The sequence below is a fragment of the Phalacrocorax carbo genome, chromosome 1 (genome assembly GCF_963921805.1).
Source record: "Phalacrocorax carbo chromosome 1, bPhaCar2.1, whole genome shotgun sequence".
NCBI lineage: Eukaryota > Metazoa > Chordata > Aves > Suliformes > Phalacrocoracidae > Phalacrocorax > Phalacrocorax carbo.
Genome location: NC_087513.1, coordinates 133,170,649 through 133,182,760, shown reverse-complemented (window position 1 = coordinate 133,182,760; position 12,112 = coordinate 133,170,649). Strand labels below are relative to the sequence as shown.

The window sequence follows — 12,112 nt, the reverse complement described above, 5'->3', positions numbered from 1 at the left end:
CAACCACTGGGATGGTGCTTCTGGCCAGCTGGAACCCCACCAGAGGAAAGGCAGCTGGCCAGCAGAGCTGCCTACATAGACCCTGCCAGGCTGGAGGTTGGGAGCCACTGGTCGAGGTCACAGGTTGGGCACTGCTGACAGAAATCCCTGTGGAAAGTGAGCAAATAGTGTGGTACATTTTCCCGAGGTAAAGCTGGTGTTAAAATAATGCTCTTTATAGGTTTAATATAGGACCCTAACTCGTGTAGGCTTTCTAACATGGCTAAAGTCACCTAATGCAGTTCAGAGGAGAGTTAGGTCTGGGACCAATGTTAACTTTTCCAGTAATAGCCATTTTTGCCTAGACTCCACCTGCCATACATTGGAACCAAATTTCCACTGATCAGTTTTCAGATCAAGAATGGTATGTAATCTTCTGGATGTTTATGTGTATCATTCTCATTAGCACTAATGGGAATAATTTGTATGCGTCACGGGGAGGATATACCCCCTTCCACTTTCCTCTCAGAGATAAACCCCATGCATCTGGCGCACAGAGCATGTTCAGCTAACTCACAGTTGCTGGAAAACCAGCAATGATGCTGATTGATTTTTTGTTTCAAAGAGTTTGCTTTCAGTTCTCTGTTTTTGTTTTTAAGCTTATCCCAACCCTGAGAAATGTTCACTTTCTTTGAAAATGACTGTTGTTGGGGTTTACGGCACTTTCGTTCCATATTAAAGAAAGTTCTTCCTCTGCTTATTCCAGGGGCATTGGTGGTTACAGGACATCTGTCTGAAGCCTCTATTTCACTGTAGTAGATTTCAAGAAGAACTTTTACAAGAAAGTTACTTTTTAATGTTTTACATTGTTATGTAGTGTAATATGTACGTGTATGTCTGTGTATAATTATGTTTTCTATAATTATACGCTATTAAAATAGCTTCTTATCAGGATTTTTTTTTCCTTTTGTTTGGTTTAGTTTGTTTGTTTTTCTTAAGATTACAAACCACTGTACCAGTGATCCTTATGTTAGTGTTTTTATGGACCTGGCACATTTTTTCTGACCTGTCCCACGTCAACTTTAGAGAGCGTGAATGTGCAATTGTGCAAAAAGGCAGCACAGATGGGCACGGGTCTTCTGGTGGGTCTCCTTTTAAGTTTATTTTGACAACACAGTGTAAAAAACAAAGTGAAAGACACTTCCCTGTGCTAATGCTGTTGAAACATAAAGAAAACTGGGAATTCTCGCCTATTCTGTATGACTGTGGTCATAAATAAATGCTACTGTGAACTTGGACTCCTAAATCCAAACTGAGGATCTGGATTGACTGCGTGACCCAATTCCCAGAGTGGACTCCCACACACCCTGCTGCGTGCTGAGCACTTGCAAAAATCAGGCCACTTAATGATGTACACAAATAAATAGCAGCTGCCCATTTATGTCACCTTTGGCCATGTGTCCTCGCCACAAAGAATGCTCTCTAAACTTGCACGGGGACTTGGCCCCATTTTAGCTGTCTCCTTCCTGTTTGAAATGTTAACCCCCTTGGTATATTGGTCTCCTAAGAAGCGCCCAACTACTTGAATATGGCGTTATAACCTTAAATTGTTTTCTTACTCTTAAAATAAGTTGCTTACAATAAGTCAGGCTATAGCTGAACAGATTACTCTTTGCAGACAAGTTAAGTTACTGTCATTGTCCCTATGACAGATGAATAAATAGCTGTAAGAAAGATGCCCTGTTACCAAGAGCTCTCAACTCCATTTTCCTTCCTGATTTTCTTTTCTTTTCTTTTTTTCTTTTTTTATGCCTTCTGTTATTTTTGGCAGACCAGGCTGCTGAGGGGGAGCTGGAATTAGATGTAAAACTGTGATATACTGTGATATAATTTACATAAGAGCTACATAAGGGCTGCCTTATGTTTATTCACAGGCTTAATCCAAGCTCACATACCTCCACTGTGTTCCAGCCATGAAAATTTGTTTACTATTTCTAAAGGCTAATGAGACCTATTTATGGGTTGCAGGAGTTGGTTTTGACAGAGAGGCTAGTATACGCTGCTCTCTTGTTCATTCACAATCTGTACTACAGCGGAGACGAAAGTTGAGGAGGAGGAAAACCATCTCTGGCATCCCCAGAAGAGTGCAACAAGAAATAGGTGTAGTATAAATACAAATCTTCCGTAGATAGCTTTCTAACCAATTTAAATTGCAGGGATATGAGCTGGTAGCCAGCCTTTCAAATAAATGAAACCTCGAAAGCGTAAATGCTTCTGGAGTTTGGGAATGACGTGGTTTGGTTTTTTGATTTACTACAGTAAGCAAAGCTATATTACTCCATATGGCCTTGACGGACCGGGGGCCTTACTGAGTAATATAGATGTACGTGTTCAGCTCTTATCGTGTAAATGTTAATCAGTTCTTTTTTTTTTTCCATTTTATTTCTGTTATGAACCCATAGTTATGTGCATAAAAAGTAACTAGATTAAGTGAAAGTTTTTTCTTGTGTGAGGGGAGCTTAAGGTAAAGAACTGACAGATGTTGCTCAGCAAAGTGATGACGAGCTGTCACAGCAGCCGGATAACTCACTCAGATGAGCAGTTGGATGTCCGCCTTAGAGACAGCTGCTGGTACTCTATGGGAAACTTCGCTAAATGCTCCTTTTATTTATCATGCTCAATTCCTTCTTTTCATTCTTTATTACCAAGGATATTTGCCCAAAATCAAGCGGCTTACCTCACTTTTTGTCCCAGCTAAATTAGGAGCAACTCTGTTGAAGGCAAATCCAGTGTAAAATCGGTATTAACCTGAAATGAAGCTAACAGGATCGTTATTTCTTAATGTTCATCTGCACCTGAAGATGGCTCTGGTATCTCGGTCCGTTGCCGTGAAACCTGATGGGAAGCAGAAGGAATGTGTTTATCACAGGGAATAAGCAACCAGAGAACCTATGAAAGAAAGATCCTGTTCCCTTGCAAATATTCTTGGTAGTAAAGAAGCAGACTGGAAATTCTGAACAGACAGGTAGTCAAAATAAAATTGTTTTTAGAAGTCCACGGAGTGTTTTGTCCAGCAGCCACTCCTGGAAACTGTCTTTAATTAGTTGAAATAGAATGACAAAAACTGAAAACTTAATATTTATCTTAATATTTACTACAGCAAGATCAGCTCCACGCGAGATCATATTGCAGAAATAGGAGAACTGAGATCATATTGCAGGATTAGGGGAATTTCCCCACCTCACCAGGATGAGGTTTGCTTTGTATACTCTTTATAGCAAAGTTAAATTGGGTCCAAAGTTAAATTGGGCCCAATGCTCAGCAAGATTAAAAAAGAAAGAATACAACAGATAACACTTCTTGGGTTGCTCCGCGGGTTGTCTCGCGCAGCAGGTGTGGAGCTGCCTCCCACTCACTCGGCTTTCCGTGTGTCCTAGATTCAGACGAGTCGCCAGTGGCGAGAGAGCGCAATGTGATTGTGCATGCAAACCCAGACTTCTCTGGCTCCAGCAGCAGGAGGTCGGGGACCCGGGACTCGGAGTGCCAGACAGAAGAAATCCTGATAGCCGCTCCCTCCCGGCGGCGGATACGCACCCAAAAAGGGCAGAGCGTCGTCGCCTCCCTCTCCCACTCTGCTGGCAACATCTTGGTGCTGGCAGACAACGGGGATGCCGTCTTCGCTGCCGCTGTAAGCAACCGCATCCGCTCGCGGAGCCTTCCTCGTGAGGGCGCCCGGGCCAGCGAGGGCCATCAGGATGCCACTGCCAAGAGCGAAGGGTATGAAGCAGAGCACTTCCTAGCTGGCCAGGAAAGGATCCCAAAAAAGGGGAAGGAGGTCTTGAGCAAGCAGGGTTCACAAGAGCATCAGCCCATTGGTTTAACTTGTCCTCAGCACCTGCACAGTCCCGAACACAGCATCGGTGAGAGGGGGAGATCGCGGCTGTCAAGGATGGCCGATTCGGGCAGCTGCGAGATTTCATCCAACTCAGATACCTTTGGGAGCCCCATTCACTCTATCTCCACGGCAGGAGTCCTGCTAAGTAGCCACATGGACCAGAAAGATGACCACCAGTCCTCCAGTGGCAACTGGAGCGGCAGCAGCTCCACATGTCCCTCACAGACGTCCGAAACCATTCCTCCTGCTGCCTCTCCTCCGCTAACAGGCTCTTCGCATTGTGACTCTGAGCTGTCACTCAACACCGCTCCTAATGCCAACGAGGACTCCAGTGTCTTCATCACAGAGCAATTTGGTGACCACGTGGACAAGGTCAGGGGCCACAGGGCGAGCTCCTTCACCTCCACTGTGGCGGATTTACTGGATGACCCCAACAACAGCAACACGAGCGACAGCGAGTGGAACTACCTGCACCATCACCATGATGCCTCCTGTCGCCAGGACTTCAGCCCCGAGCGCCCAAAGGCTGACAGCCTGGGATGCCCCAGCTTCACCAGCATGGCCACCTACGACAGCTTCCTCGAAAAGACTCCCTCTGACAAAGCAGACACTAGCTCACACTTTTCTGTGGATACGGAAGGATACTATACCTCCATGCACTTTGACTGCGGTCTCAAGGGTAATAAAAGCTATATTTGCAACTATGCAGCCGCAGGCTCCGAAAGCGGCCAGACCGGGAGCATGACATCCAGCCTGGCTGACTGTGCCTGGCAGGAGTGTGCGAGCCACAGGAGGCAGGGACGGCAGAGCATCTCACTGAAGAAACCAAAGGCAAAGCCAGCCCCACCAAAACGCAGCTCATCTTTGAGGAAATCGGAGGGCAGCACTGACCTTCCTGACAAGAAAGAACCAAAGATCGGCAGCGGGCAGCATGTCTCCCACACCGCCAGGGAGATGAAGCTGCCTCTTGAGTTTTCAAACATACCTTCCCGAGTGGAAGGCCCCAACCTGCCAGCCAAGCAGGAGCTCCCCTGGGTGACCCAGGGTGACAGCGGGTTAAAGGACACTCCATTCAACACCGCTGATATCCCCTCCTTTAAAGATGAAGGTGCTGAACAACCTCACTATGCAGACCTCTGGCTTCTGAACGACTTGAAATCCAGCGATCCTTACAGGTCCTTGTCCAATTCAAGCACCGCTACGGGTACTACAGTCATAGAGTGCATCAAGTCACCGGAGAGCTCCGAATCCCAGACGTCCCAGTCCGGGTCACGAGCCACCACCCCATCCCTCCCTTCGGTCGATAACGAGTTCAAGCTGGCCTCCCCCGAGAAGCTGGCGGGGTTAGCCTCACCCTCCAGTGGGTACTCCAGCCAGTCAGAGACACCCACCTCTTCTTTTCCGACCGCTTTCTTTTCGGGACCTTTATCTCCAGGGGGGAGCAAGAGGAAGCCGAAAGTACCGGAGAGGAAGTCATCGCTGCAGCAGCCACTCTCGAAAGACAGCATCGCCTCGGTGAGCAAAGACCTCGAACTTCCAATTATACCTCCTACTCACCTCGACCTAAGTGCTCTTCACAATGTCTTGAGCAAGCCCTTCGCTCACAGGCACCAGCTGCATGCCTTCAGCCACAGCAAACAGAGCGCGGTCGGGGAAGCCCTGCATCCCAGCCCTCCCGCTGCCCTTGCCATCACGCCCTCCGTTCTCAAGTCTGTCCACCTTCGGGCAGTCAACAAGCCTGAAGGAGGGAAACAGAAAGGCAGTGCCCCAGACCTGCTCTGCATACAAGAGACCGCCTTGATGGCGACTGATGTCTCTCCGGGCAAAATGAAGCCACTCTTAGTTAAGAAACCAGTATCACGCCAGTACTCCACAGAGGAGGCCATAATGTCATACACTGACAATTCCCTGGCAGAAGGGGGCCCCGGAAAGCCACCTTTAGAGAAAAGCTCCTCCTTCAGTGGGCAGACTAGCTGTGAGCGAGAAGCTGTAACTTCAGCAAGCGTGGGTCTGGTTGAAATCAAACCTGGGAAGGACCAAACATACCTGGCTGCTGAGCACTTGCCAGAAAGCACTCTGAATCAGACATGGGCCGTGTCTGCAGATGGGTTTCAGAAGGGCTCAACTATCCTCATGGTTGATGACGAAGCAAAGAAACCCAGCCAGGGAGCAGAAACAGACCATGACCATCAGCAAGTGCAGGCTCAGCAAGAGCCCTCCGCAGGCAGCGAAGGGAGGCTAGATGCTGGGCCTGCAGGCGAAAGCCCAGCTCAGGCTGAGGCAGTGGCTGTCAGCAATCAGCTTAAGCACCAACCCGATGTAAGCCACCTTGTGCCTGGGACTATCGGCTATGAAGCAGAGACGGCAGCAGTGAATTCACTCAGCGAAGCGAGTTGCAAGCAGGAAAACGATATCGCATCAGGTATCCCAACCAAAAGTGCCTCTGATGACAGCAGGGTGGACGAGACTGTGGGTGGCACGGACGAGCCTTCGCTGAAAGGTCAGTTGTGAACTCTTTATGTGTTATCACATGGCTTTGGACATGACTGGTGGTGGAGTCAAAAAGCAGGCGGAGGTGCAAATTGGCATACCTCTGGAGGTTTAAATATATAGGGCCCCTGATCTGTCAGCTGGCCAGCCAGGCCAAAGATATTTTATGCTTTTTCAGTCTATTCAGAATATATTTCTCTGATATTTATTTCCTCCCTTGTGCTGCATTTCAGCTGAAAAGAGAAACGGGAGGAGCACTAACCTTGGGTACAGAGGAGCCTGATTATCACAGCTGTACAATAAAAGGGAGATCCCAGTTTCAGGCCCTAACGGTGCCCCCTTTATGGGCTCCAACATGCAATGTACATGATGTTTAGATTAGAGGAGAAAGTCGGTACAACGATATCAGTTGCTCGGCTGTGAACCGAGCTGGTGCCTCACATTGATGGTGCTATTGCAAAGCATGGATGGGTTTGACTCATAGCGTGGCTTCTTTCCTTGTTTAAGAGTCTTCTCCAAGTGACGAGTCCATCGTGTCTCCGCTGAGTGAGGAGTTGCAGGGTGATGCTGAGGATGTCTTTGTGTCTCCAAACAAACCCCGCACTACGGAGGATCTGTTCGCAGTCATTCACAGGTGACCTAACCTTGTGGCAACGATAGCTGCAGAACAGTCATTCGATGGTTAAGTCTTGTCCTGAAACTGCCTTCTTTAGTTTATTGAATTTAGGTTTCTAAGAGGCAGCTTTTAAAAGATACTTTATTATGGTCTGGTGTATCTTCACGGCATGTATAGGACGCTTTACAGGTAGCAACATCAGGCCGTTCTCTCTAACATACATATGTGTCTCCAAAGAAACCTACCTGCAGTAGTTCCTGCCTTCTGCCCACCAGCTCTATTCTGGTGTGAGTCATCGTAGCAAGAATGACGAGAAGGCATCTGTTCAATTTTAGAGTGTTTTGTATTCAGCTGAAATTTGCAGTCACAACTGAAATTACAGATTTCTGATATTGAATAGGTTACTCCAAGTATTATTATTACCTAAGACTCTGTATACATTTTCATCTTTATAAGGAGCTGGTTGTGCGTACATTGTTTTGGAAGAGCCGGGTGAGGTTGATAGGGATTCTGGCTCAGTGCTTCATTCATTGCACAAGAGCTATCATGGCTTAGTCTCATCAGTCACTGCTAGCCTACAATATTTGATAGAGGGATTACGAGAACTTTAGCTAATATGAAAGCATGGTCAATCTGTGAAACTCCAGACCACCATTAAGTGTTATTCTACAAAGATAATGTATGAAGGAGTGTTTCTTTGTGTTTTTACAGATCAAAAAGGAAAGTTCTTGGGAGAAAGGATTCTGGAGACCTTTCTGTAAGAAACAGATTGAGAGCTTCGTCTGGGACCAGCAGCCAGCCCCCCAGCAGCAGCACATTGCCCGCCAGCAGCATGCCACCAGCCAGCAGTGTGGGCACTCCCATAAGCAGTCAGAGGTCCCCTGGGCTTATATACAGGAATGCCAAAAAGTCCAACACATCCAATGAGGAATTTAAACTACTGCTCCTTAAAAAGGGCAGCCGATCCGATTCTAGCTACAGGATGTCTGCCACAGAAATTCTGAAAAGTCCCATTTTGCCCAAGTCTCCAGGAGAGCTGATGGCAGATGCCCCTCAGAGCCTAGAGGAGTCTCCCCCCACGGCGAGCCCTGATGCGTTGTCCCCACTCTCTCCCTGCTCCCCCAGGGTCAATGCAGAAGGATTCTCCTCCAAGAGCTTTCCCATGTCAGCATCTTCGAGAGTGGGGCGCTCCCGGGCACCTCCGGCAGCCAGCAGCAGCCGGTACAGCGTGCGCTGCAGGCTGTACAACACGCCGATGCAGGCCATCTCCGAGGGAGAGACGGAGAACTCGGATGGCAGCCCTCATGACGATCGGTCTTCTCAGAGCTCAATGTAAGCTGCGTGGGCACCAGGGCCAGGCTGCTGACACCACTCGTGCTCTGTAAGGATGTGAATATAAGAGGCCAATGCTGTAGCAGTCAAAAAAAAAAAAAGAAAGAAAAAAATTGCAGGGCAATATCGATGCTTAAATGTGTTTGTGTTTGTAAGATGCTGGGGAAACAGAGGACTACAGCTGTAGCTATTTATTACGTTTTCTAAAAGGAGGAAGATACGATATGTCTGTTCAGTTTTCTTTTGGCTTCCCATTTCCGTTGTCACTGTAGATTTCAAGGCTGTACACTTTCCATAGAGTTAAAAGTGACTTTGGTTTGGTTTTTTTTCCAGAAGCTGCCCATCTAGAAACAAATCCCTCACTGTAGTGCTTCCCTAGGGAAAAAAAAAAAAAAAAAGAAAATGCTCTTGAGGGTTGGTATTTTTCTACACTAAAATGAGCTGAAACAAAATTTAGAAGAAATTAACAAAACATATGTAAATACCATATTTTTGATAAAAATTTGTAAATAGAATTATCAAAAAGTGGACGTGGCAAACGATTTACTGGATAACAACTTTGTTTATAGGAGACAAAAGAAGTCAAATGTAATAACTGTATTCTGTGAATACCATTTTCATATCAAACGTAAAAAATTCACATGGCCGCCGATAACCACTTTCAGTGCGACAAGCCTGAAGGACGACATTGAGCAGTGGAAAGGAGGAATCCTCCGCCTTAGCTAAGGAAATGGAAAGGCTGACTGCGAGGGGATTAAAGTCACCATTTGTCTTTCTAAGGCAGTTCCGAAGAAGCTAACTGGAAAGCGCAGCTGGGAGGGTTACCGGGAGGATCGGTGGGGAAGGCAGCATGCTTCCGACAGAACAAAGTCGTGTCTGATACAAAGCCCCAAAGGGTCCCATCCCACAGCCTCCGCAGGGCCTTTACTCTAGCAGGGATCGCTTCAGAGAGGAGAGATGCGAGAAGAAATAGTACTTAACTTTCATATTCCTATTAGGCTATTGGGATACATAACACGGTCATAACCTGGTAACTATACTCTTTAAACACAATTAGTTTCTGGTTCGTAAAGGAAACAAATAAATTATAAGCATGCAAGAAGCGCTTTCGATTTATCAGTAAATATCCGCGATGAGTTTTCAGTGAAGCTTTCTCTTTGTGCTGATGAGATTCATGCTACCTAAATATTTACAAAAATGACACTGTGAAAACGTAGCTGGGAAATAGGTATGTGTATGCATTATTTATATTCATTGCTGAGCTGGGAAGGGGAAAGCTCTGGTTCATTGTGCCAGCCACGTACAGTTGGGATCTTGTCTGGGTTTACCAGAAACGCGGAACAGGGTGGGGGACGGGGGTGGGGTGGGAAAGGAGACAAATCAAAGCAGCTGCTTTGATACAAATGAAGGCAGGGAAATAAAAGCTGAATTACTTGAAGTTACTTGAATTTTCTTGTCTTAAAACTGCAAGAACTTTTAAAACTTAACCCGTGAGTCGCTTTATACTTTTAATTTTTAAACAGAATAAAACCGAGAGGCCTGATTCTCCTTTGGGACACCACGGTTTCCATCGACGTAGCCCCATCCGTGCTACTTGGAGAAGGCCCTCTTTGTCCAAAATTGATGCAGTTGGTGTTGGTTGCTGTAGGATATGGTTTGGAGTAGAGAAGGGTTAGTGCAGAGAAAATAGTGCAAGGAGGAATGTGGTGTGCAGTAGGACAGGTCAAGTAGGATGGCAGAAAGAGGTACTTTAGTACTAAAGAAATCAACTAAAAGCTGGCTTTAAGCATAAGTAAAAGATAGGGAAGCGGAATGTGTGAAATGGGTTTTTATTAGGTTTTTTTGCTTTTAATCATGTAACGCATAAAGCTGAGAGTTTTTAAAAGCAGGCAGAGTGTGTTTTAAAGAGGAAGGTTCTACCTAAAACGGTTACAACTTTAAAAGAGTCTGAGCAAGTCAGAATGGTTTAACAAATCCCGAATGTTATTCCCCATAAGGTTCACGTCTGATTTCATCTAGCACTTACCCCAAGAAACAGATATTAATCAGGGTTTCCTACCATCCTCCTGTGTAGCCTGGTTGTGTTAGGTGTGTGAGGTAGAGTCGCTGTGCATGTAGTACGTGCGTTGGGAAGAGAGATGGTCCGTCAGCTGAAGGGCTGCAGATTCAGGAAGTCTAAATAATCTAGAAGTCTAAAATAGTTTTCAAAAAGGTAATGGGAGCAAGGCTTTGGAAACAAAAGACTAATCACATTCGTAGCTTAGTTAAGTAAAGAAGTCTGAACACAAGTGAATTGAATGAATGAGAATGTTTTAAGAGGAAACGTTTAGCATATAACAAACCACTTTCTGGAGAACATGAGTAAAGGAAGTTTAGATATTGGGCAGAAAATCCTTAGTTTGTCATCTTCGGTTGTTTTCCTTAAAAATTTTACCAGGAGCACTTTTACAACGTGTTTAATAGTCCTGAGTTAAATAGTCATTCAAAACTGTAAAGAGAATACAGCTGAATTGACTTTGACAGTCTCACTTTTTATTACCAATCAATAATTTCACAGAGACCATACATAAATTTATATATACTAAAAAAATTTATTTTACTGGAATGGTGAGGCGATGCTTCACGTATGAAACGGCCAGAGAGCAATCCCATTAAAATACGGTCATACTTCTTTTGCTTTATTTCCTAGTTTATATTTAGCACATTGAAACCGAAATAAAGAGATTCTAAATCCATTCTGAAGAGTCCATAACAAACGTGGGAGTCAGAGGAAAACGAATGGCGGGGACCCCTGCAGTGTTGCAGGCGTGCCGCTAAGGCACCAGAGGACAAGCTGTAGAGCGAAGGGAACATCACTCACCTCTTGAGACAGGGTACAGTACACGCATCAGGTAATCGCTGAACCGTCATTTCAACCTACTGTTCCGTTGTTTGCACTGATGTTATGGAAATGATTTCTGAAGTTATACAGCTGTGTGTTCTGAAAAATAACATTTCCCCTTTTTTTGTTTGGTTTGGTTTTGTTGTGGCAGCATAGAGGACATGGAATAGCTGTAGCAAATAAAGCATATGTTTGCTTTTGCCAAAGGTCAGTGATTGAGTGCATTTGCTGCAATGGTGGCAGATAGAGAAATACTGTAGGTTATGACTTAAAAGAATTAAAAAAAAAATTAAGAAGGTTACAGTGTAACTATTTTGGTACTAGCACCAGTTCATGCTGGCAGAAAAGACAATGGTTTATGGACTTGCATCCATTTTGTATTTTTGTAATATTTGTAAATATGAACTTTTTAAATTGTTGCAAAGATGGTTTCTTTTGTAAAATGTTTTCAAAGTTTACATTAAATCCAAGCCTTTGTATATTTTAGAGCTGTGCAACACTTTAAGTCTTGTATTTATTTTTAGTAAAAACGGTGACAGTTTCATTGTGAACCCCTCTCAAAAAATGTGTTGGAAAAGTTTGATTACCTAGAAAGTGTGTATAGAAACTGCAAATAAACGTGACTGCAATTAAATCACACCTTCTCCTTACTTTCTTGTAATGAAATGTGAAGTCTAATCTACAGACTACAAGTAGGCCATTTCCAAAGGTAAGTCTCGGCGCATTACACATTTCAAACCATTTAATTGTGTTGTCTCTTCAACTTCATTTTTTTTATAAACTAAGTAAGGGGAAATCTGTATCCAAACTTGTCATTGACTTGAAGTGGAGTTTTCCCCACAAGTACAATTTTGCCAGAATATAAAGACTAACTACTGAATTTGCCCCAGGTCTTTCACGCGTAAGAAAAAGGTAAGAG

The 12,112-nt window shown here is 45.0% G+C and overlaps 1 protein-coding gene across 1 annotated transcript in view; it reads left to right on the top strand.

The window, feature by feature from the left end:
• NHS (NHS actin remodeling regulator) overlaps nucleotides 1–11,827 on the top strand; it is a 262,400-nt gene extending 250,573 nt beyond the window's left edge. The window contains exons 6-9 of the mRNA XM_064474842.1: nucleotides 2,008–2,139; nucleotides 3,417–6,374; nucleotides 6,872–6,998; nucleotides 7,692–11,827. Of these exons, the coding sequence (XP_064330912.1) occupies nucleotides 2,008–2,139; nucleotides 3,417–6,374; nucleotides 6,872–6,998; nucleotides 7,692–8,316 (3,842 nt within the window). The 3' untranslated portion in view covers nucleotides 8,317–11,827. The remainder of the gene's footprint in view (nucleotides 1–2,007; nucleotides 2,140–3,416; nucleotides 6,375–6,871; nucleotides 6,999–7,691) is intronic.
• The last annotated feature ends 285 nt before the right edge of the window (nucleotides 11,828–12,112 follow it).